Source organism: Elephantulus edwardii, unplaced genomic scaffold (genome assembly GCF_000299155.1).
Source record: "Elephantulus edwardii isolate Elephantulus edwardi_28Jun2011 unplaced genomic scaffold, EleEdw1.0 scaffold00089, whole genome shotgun sequence".
Lineage (NCBI taxonomy): Eukaryota > Metazoa > Chordata > Mammalia > Macroscelidea > Macroscelididae > Elephantulus > Elephantulus edwardii.
In genome coordinates, this window is record NW_006399839.1 from 3004849 (window position 1) to 3013021 (window position 8173).

The following is an 8173-nucleotide window of genomic DNA, read 5'->3' on the forward strand; positions in this document are numbered from 1 at the left end:
CAGAGAGACAGGGGAGAGAGAGAGAATAGAGAGAGAGAGAAGAGAAGAAAGAGATATTGAGATTCACTTCCTAAACAACATGTCTCTGGAAACTCTAGAAACTTTGATAAATGTTGATAGTTATCTGGCCTTTTGTTCAGAGGGTTGCTATGAGTCATGCTCGACTCGAAGGCAATCAACAATATATATATCCAAGATCTAATATCCAAAATACATTATACACACACACACGCACACACATATACACCACACACACACACACACATATATATATACACCACACACATATATATACCACACACACACATATACACACACATATATATACACCACACACACACAAATATATACACACACATATATATACACCACACACACACATATATACACACCACACACACATATATACACCACACACACACACAAATATATACACACACATATATATACACCACACACACACATATAAAATGTAAACAATTTGACAAAACATGGGCAGAGGACTTGAACACCAAACATGACATTCAAATTGCCAACAGGCACTAGAAAAGATGCTCAAAGTTACTAGCCAGTAGAGAAGAGCAACTCACAAGAACAGTTAGACACCTCCTTGTCCCTGTTAGAAAGGCTAAGCTCTAACAAACAGAAAGCCACAGGTGTAGCATATAACCCCAAGGGAGTGATGCATACACCGAAGAGCCTGTCCAGAATCGGGGCTCAAGGCGAAGATCAACCCCAATTCCTCTGGAGGATCTGGCAGCAGAGACGCCCCACGGGAGATGCGGAGAACAAGTCCACCAGCGCTCTCCCTCCAGCAGGAAAGCCCACTGCTGCTGCTTTGGCTGCGTCCCAGATAAAGCAGTGTTTGTGTTACAGAAACCCAAGAGTCTAGGAACACCAGAATCACACTTACTGTAGGTGCGGGAAACAAGACCAAGCTAGGAAACAGAGCTCATTTACGCCTCTCATTTCCTGCTTCTCTAAAGATAAGCTCACTGAGCGGGTGCTGTGGTGGTTGTGTGCTGTCAGTTGAGAAGGGACTCAGAGCTGACGCTCCAGCAGGCTTTCAGAAGCAGTAAAGGGTACAGGAGGAGAGTGCCCATCTTTCTCCTCTGGAGCAGCTGGTAGATAGGAACCCCGTGACTTTGGGCTCGCAGCACATCTCCTTACAAGCAGGCCATCAGAGTTCACTGGTAAGTCTGTTTAAATTACGCCTCATCTTCTCTCTTAAAGAGTTCTGGTGGATTAGACTATAAAGCACTGCTGACCCAAAGGCTATCCCTCTCTGGTTGTCTGAATCCACCAGGCACGCACTGCACAGGAGAAAGACGGGCAATCTCTTCTCACGGCATTTACAGCCTCGGGAAACTGCTGGATGTCAGCTATGAGGTAATGAGCTCTCGTGAGTCACTCTTCTTTCCCTTTCTCTCTCCTCCTCCTCCCCTGCCTGTCTCTCTCTCTCCCCCGCGATGTACAGATTCTCCTATGTACAACGCTTTCTTATTGCTTTCTCATAGTTTCCAGACATAAAGTAAATAAACAAATAAATAAATTAAAACTGGATTAGCTGACATGAGAATCACAGGGATGAAATAGGAAGAGTGCTGCTATAAATGTCATTGTTGTTGTGTGCCATCGAGTCAGAACCAAGCCATAGCTGACCCTCTAACAGGTTGTCAGAGGCAGTTAATCACACAGGAGATTGTCCATCCTTCTCTTGAGAAGCAGCTGGTGGATTTGAACTGCATGCCTTTGGGACGGACTGCAGCACAACTTCTTACCTCCAGGTCACCATATTAAAATATGGGGGCAGTAATTAATGTCATGAAACACTATGTGTGAATGATAGAATAAAAAAAACAATTTGCTCTGTGAATTTCATTCAAAGTATAAAAAAAAAATTACTGGCTTTTTTTTTTAAAAAAAATACCACAAACTACCAGCAACATAATTTGCTTTGTCTGAAAATAAAGGTAATGATGGGCATAGATTAATGGTAATTAATTTTATAAAACACAATGTATGGGAATGATTTTATGAAACACAATGTGAATAAAGGAATGTGTGAAACACAAAGTACAGGAATTTTGTATGCAAACCAAGATAAAATAAAATTTAAAAAAATGATTTCACGAAGCCCTCCAATGATAAATGGAGCAAATGGAGGTGACCTGGGTGAGGGATGTGTGTGCCTGGGGCGTGCTCGCTGCCCAGCCTGTCTGCCTATGGCAGCCTATACCAGCACCTCCTATGTACCACCTCCTCATAGCAACACTTCAAAGTCACCTACAAAGCTCATACACTATTTGAGGCCTGAGACCTTCTGGATAGTTCTCAGATGTTCCCTGGGAATGAGGTCTTTTAGGAAGAGACCCCAACACCAGTTCTCTGTGCAGTCCATGGCGTTAGATTACAGGCCCTTTCCTACTGATGGCCCCACTGTTTCCACCTAAGGGAAGAGACCATCCAAGAAGATCTGTGCCTATTGCAAATTGAGCCCCATCTGGGTGTACTCCGCAGAGCCCAGGGACTTGTGGGAATATCCCTGCCATTGGCCTTGCGTGGGCCTGAGGAGGGGGTGGTCAGCAGCTGGGAACAGATGCCAGGGCAGGAATGAGCAAGCAGGATTAATAAGGGTAACGCCTGTCTGTGGGCTCCAGCTGTTCCCTTTGAGCTGCTCCTCTTCCAGCGAGGGGTGCCCAGGGTGAAAGGTACTGGTCCCCTGTTGATGCCTGCTCACTGATGTTTTGCTCTTTGTACAGGACGAGAGGAGCCTCAGGCTTGGGCTTGGCTGCTTTGGGGAACCTGAAGGCGCAGAACCCACAGAAGCAGGAAAGATGTTGAGGCAACGGATGGGAAGTTGTAAAGCAGGTCACCCAGCAGTGGGATGTCCCTGTTCTCATTCCTGAGAATCTGGAGTATCCCTTCCTGTCTGTGAGGATGATATTCAAGGGTGGGTCAGTCGTGAGTGTTGTCCTCACAGATTTGCAAGCCGGAGTTGGCTGTTCCTGCAAAGATGGCACAGAAAGGGTCAACCAGGAAACCAGGAGACCCGTCATCTTGGCCCACCTCTGTGAGGGAGGGAGGAAGGGCATTTCCTTGGTAGATAAGCCAACTCCAGACCCCAGGATCAATTCCGTGAGGACATCAGCCTCCTGCCCCAGCCTTCGTGTGGCCAGCTCACCTGAGGTTCCCTTTGTTGGTGGCGTACTTGATGTGGTTGCAGATGTAGTTGTACATCCCGTGAGCCGTGGTGCAGTCTCGGGCATCAAATACCTGGAAGAGGTGCATTGTGGCATTGACAGACCCCACCCTCCCTCCCCCTTCCTTCCTGCAGCCCAACATTTTAGGGAAACCTCGGGTCCATCTCAGCTGCTACCCACCCTAGAGCAGTGAGAACCTTATAAATGAGTCCTGGTCTGGGCCTGACAAGGTAGATATGTGATACACTTACATCAGTTATCTGCTTAAACACCTACTTATCAATATAGTTAGGTTTCAAAGACTAGGTTGTTATGTGAAAATGGAAGATGATTACATCAGGTAAAAAAAGACTAGTCAATGACAAGAACATAGCTTATTATCCAAAGCGGATGAAATAAAGGCTCTGCTGGGATACATCAGGTAAAAAAAGGAAAAGGACTATGACGTAACTCCTAGATGACATCATCACAGAACTGTCAAATCACCAAGAATCATTTCTCAGATAAACTGACACCTAGCCTTAACCATCCCAAGCTAAAGGCACTATTACTACACAACTTGGTGTTTGTTTCTGCCAGATATACACAGTCAAAGCTCAAAATAATTAGCAGATTTGAAAATTACTGATATAGTAAATATAACTGCACTGAAGCCGATGAGGGAGAGAATAGTTTAAAAGTAATATATTTTAGGGCATTATGATTATCGTAAGAGTCCGGAATGAGGGATGCAGAGTGGAGTATACTTGGAGTGGGGGGTGAGGGTGTGCGGGTGCGGGGATTGTGTACCAATGAAGGAGTTTTTCTTTTGTTTTTCAAGGAGAGGAGCGAACTGGGGGTGGGGTGAGGTGGGCAGGGAGAAAAGTGCAACAGTGAATGAATGGAATTCCAAAATCTCTGTAGATGGTCATTGAAATTAATAATAAAAAAGGGGGGGAAGAAAATAATGTATTTGAATTTTGTAAATAAACTAATAGAAAATTAAAAAAAAAGATTTATCCATTGGTGCACAATTTCCTCGCTCACCCTGCTCCCAGTCCACTTTGCTATGCACCTTTTATTCTGAAATGTTGTCATGCAAATAATACCTAATCATATATTCCTTTTAAATAGTTCTTTCCCTCATTTGTCTCAATGCAATGTTCATTATTTATCCCCTCAGCTCTGATGTCAATCATGTTTTATAGCAGTGGCATTATGCAGTTTTTGTCCTTTTGTGACTAAGATATTTCACTCAGCATAATGGCCTCTAGGGTCACCCATTTTGTATAGTATTTTATGAGTTCCTTGTTTTTCAGTGTTGCATAGTGTTCCATTGTGTGAATGTACCATTTGTTGATGGACACTTGGGTTGCTTCCATCTCTTTGCTATTATGAACAAAGCAGCAATAAACACAGGTGTGCATATAAAAAAAATTACTGATGTAAATAAGTTTATACATAAATATTTGTCTTTATGTCAATAACTTTAGTCAAACAGACCAGGAAACAGTCCATAATAATTGGTACTAAGTTTAAGTGTGAATAGGAAAGGGGTAGTGGGTACAGGAGGGAATTTTAATGAGCTGGTTATATACTTTGTTAGTTATTGAGGATTAAGTATACAAACTAAACAGACTAAAATCAGCAAAATAAACAACTTTAAATTTGATACTAACTTACAAGGTCAAACTACTCCCCAGTGGGGGGGGGGGAACCTCCCAAAAACTGTACCCGGGGAACACGGAATCAAATGGTTTCAAGGACCAGGTGAAACAAACCAACAGAGAAATTTTGAGACAAAAGGGAGTAGTGAGGTCTGCAGTAAACTAGTGTATATAAGTCCTACAAGAGGATATTTCTTTTTTAAAGCAGACTGCACTGGGCAAACTAGATGCAACTCTAGGGGAGATTCTGCTATGGCCTAAGGACTTGAAACTCTGTGATCACCATCTGAGAAGTCATCAAGGCCATCAGGTGCCCTTGGTGGGCATGAACCCCTTTAAATGCCCATCCTCCTGTCCCTAAATGTGGGGCTCACATGGTGTCGGATCCTCACCGCCTACCTGCAGTTTGGACCACTGGATCCTGCCGACGCAGCGGGAGGCGTTCCGCCAGGCGTGCTTGGCCCCGTAGATGAGCTCTGTGTCCTTCAGCTGGTAGGTGTGTGTGGTCTCAATCTCTTTGCTCACCTCTTCCAGCCTCTCCATGTGCGCTTTGGAGCCAAATCTGAACGAGAAGAACATGGGACCATCATTCTCTCTTCTGAACGGGAGGTTGCATGGAGACATAAAGACACAACATGCCTCGAGGTGATTTCTGGATACGGTAGTTCGGGGCTTAGGTTGAGCTTAATAAATGTCCACAAAAGCCCAGCAGTGTGCAGATGGCTAAACTGGCTGAGTGGGAACGGTGGCAAACAGAGTCTATGCTTTATCCAAAGGGGCAGCTGTGACTCTTCTACTAGAAAAGTCAACTCAGTGGGATCAGAGCTTTGAGGATCTGGAAATATTATCAAACTCTCCCAATTTTTTATGATTTATTGGTTTATGTTGTGAACATACACAGAGAATATAACACCAAGTCATACTTTGTTCAGGTGCAATCTGAGGACAGAGTATATTAACCCACCTGTGCACCCATTCTCCCTCCTGTCTTTGGAGCTGTTCTTCTCCACTGACAGAAACTCATTGTCCTCTAAGGTTCTTATTTCTTTAGTCATTGCCAGTTTGACCCCTTATTTCTCTCTCACTGCCCGCTGAGTCAATTCTGACTCATAGCCGACCCGCCTGAAGGGTTTCAGAGGCTGTAAACTGCATGGGAGGAGACTACCCATCTTTCTCCTGTGGAGCCACTGGTGGACTTGAACCACTAAAGAAGAGTGACCTTTGGGTTACCAGCACAACTCCCTATAAACTGCACCCCCAGACCTTCCTGCATCCTCAGCAGATAGATTTAAAAAGAACATAATGCCCAAGGCAGACACTCTTTACTGCTTAAGCTAAACCACTGCTTGGTTTTAAGAAGGCTTCAGGGGATATTTTTTGGTTGAAGGTCTGAGGTTTAAAGATTATCTCAGAGAAATGTGAGGGGGATAGAACTCTTCTTTTAAGTGATGGTAACCTACTCACTGTCAGAAAGTTAAAACTGTGGCATGAAACGTTTCAGGCTTCTGAAAATGTATGTTGCTGTCACAGTTAATGTTGAGCTGATTTCTAACTCACAGAGATTCTATGTGACAGAGTAGAACGGCCTCATAGGGTTTTTCTAGGCTGTAATCTTTATGAGGAAGCTCTGGTGGCCTAGGGGTAAGGAGCTGCACTGCCAACCCAAAGATACATGGTTTGAGTCCATCAGCTGCTCCATGGTAGGATGTGCAATCTTCTCTCATGAGATGAAACCACTGGAGGGCCCCTGTGAGTCAGTTTTGACTTGATGGCACACAACAACAACAACATTCCTTATGGAAGCACGTCCTCCGATCTTTGACCTGTGGGGCTGCTGGGAGGGTTCAAACATCCAGCACCTTTCAAAAGAATTTCCACAATAAGATTTAAAAAAAACCCCTATGTCTCAAGTGAATGAAATGAACAAACATGATCATAGTTTCTTGTTGGATCATGCCCCACTATCTTCACAGAGGAGACAGCTATCTTGAATGGGGTATTTTCCATCCTCATGCATTTGTTTCTCCCTTGGCCACATATGCATATATCCCTAACCAGTATATAATCACACTGCGAGTCTTAGAAGTTTATATAAATGATGCAATATTCAATGTACCCTTCCACAATTCGTGTGGTTTTCCCCCCCTTTGTTTAAGCTCACTAGTGAACTTCATTCTAATGAACACTTATTTTAACAGTTGTATAATATTCCATAGATGTTTACAAGTGGTACCAATGGCTAACGCATTTAGCTGATAACCAAAGGTTAGAAGTTCAAGTCTACTCAGAGGTGACTCAGATGAAAAGACCTGCTGATCTGCTTCTGAAAAGAAACAGCTACCAGTAGCTCTATGGGACACAGTTCTACTAAGACACACAAAGATTGAAGCTGACTTGGTGGCAACCAGTGACAGTATAATTCACCTGCAATATACCACGATTATATGCACATTCTGCTGTCAATGAAACAGAGGTGATTTTCTGGCAGTTCTTGAATTTTCTTTTCCCCCAACATTAAACAGCATGGCAAGGAACACTTCCATGCATACTTTCTTGGGTACATATGCCAGGTTTTTACTAGGGTGTATGCCTAGGTGTGGAACTGCCTGAAATGCTTCAAACGTTAAGCAACAATTTACAGGCCAAAGGAAGCGTATTATGGCCGAGCTGGTCCCTGGATCACCAGTTTTGGATCTCTGGCAGTCCTGGGTGGAAAGGCTCTGTGTGTTCAGGCTCTGGTTCAACTGTCTAGGGAGCTGAAGCTCACGCGTTGGACCTCAGCCCCTGAGAAAGTACCCCTGGCTCCTTGGAGTCACCGTGAACTTGCCTTTTGATTGATGAGTAGTACTGGTCAATGAACTCTTTGGCGAGAGGGTAGAGCTGCTCTTTCGAGTGGACCTCTTCAGGCTTTCGTATTTGCTGAGAAGGGAGCATGATGGAGCCCATGCAGATGTGTTCGGAGCACCCCGACTCCTGGAGGGGAAAGCGAGTGGTTATCACGTGGTTTGACTGAAGCTGCTGCATGTTGGACTGGGAACCTGGACTCTCATGTTCGTGGGAGAGCTGGCCTGGTCCTTCATTCCTAGGTGGGCTCCCAAGTCCCAGCTTCCCAGCAGTGGGAGAAGTCACGGATTGAACTGTGCCCCTTCTCCTCCTTGCTTTCCCTCTCCACAAAAAACCCTACTAATGTATGTAATGACATAATGCGGAAGCTGTGTAATAATTTACCACGTAAATTACAAAACATTACTACAAGAAACAAAAAGAGATCTTGAAAAGTGGAAGAATATCCCTTGCTCATGGATAGGAAGACTCAATGTTGTG

At 44.3% G+C, this 8173-nt stretch overlaps 1 protein-coding gene across 1 annotated transcript in view; it reads right to left on the reverse strand.

The window, feature by feature from the left end:
• NOS1 (nitric oxide synthase 1 (neuronal)) overlaps nt 1–8173 on the reverse strand; it is a 130833-nt gene that overhangs the window by 55398 nt on the left and 67262 nt on the right. The window contains exons 5-7 of the mRNA XM_006890404.1: nt 7677–7822; nt 5249–5411; nt 3185–3276 (exon numbers count right to left, since the gene is read on the reverse strand). Coding sequence (XP_006890466.1) covers nt 3185–3276; nt 5249–5411; nt 7677–7822 — 401 coding nt within the window. The remainder of the gene's footprint in view (nt 1–3184; nt 3277–5248; nt 5412–7676; nt 7823–8173) is intronic.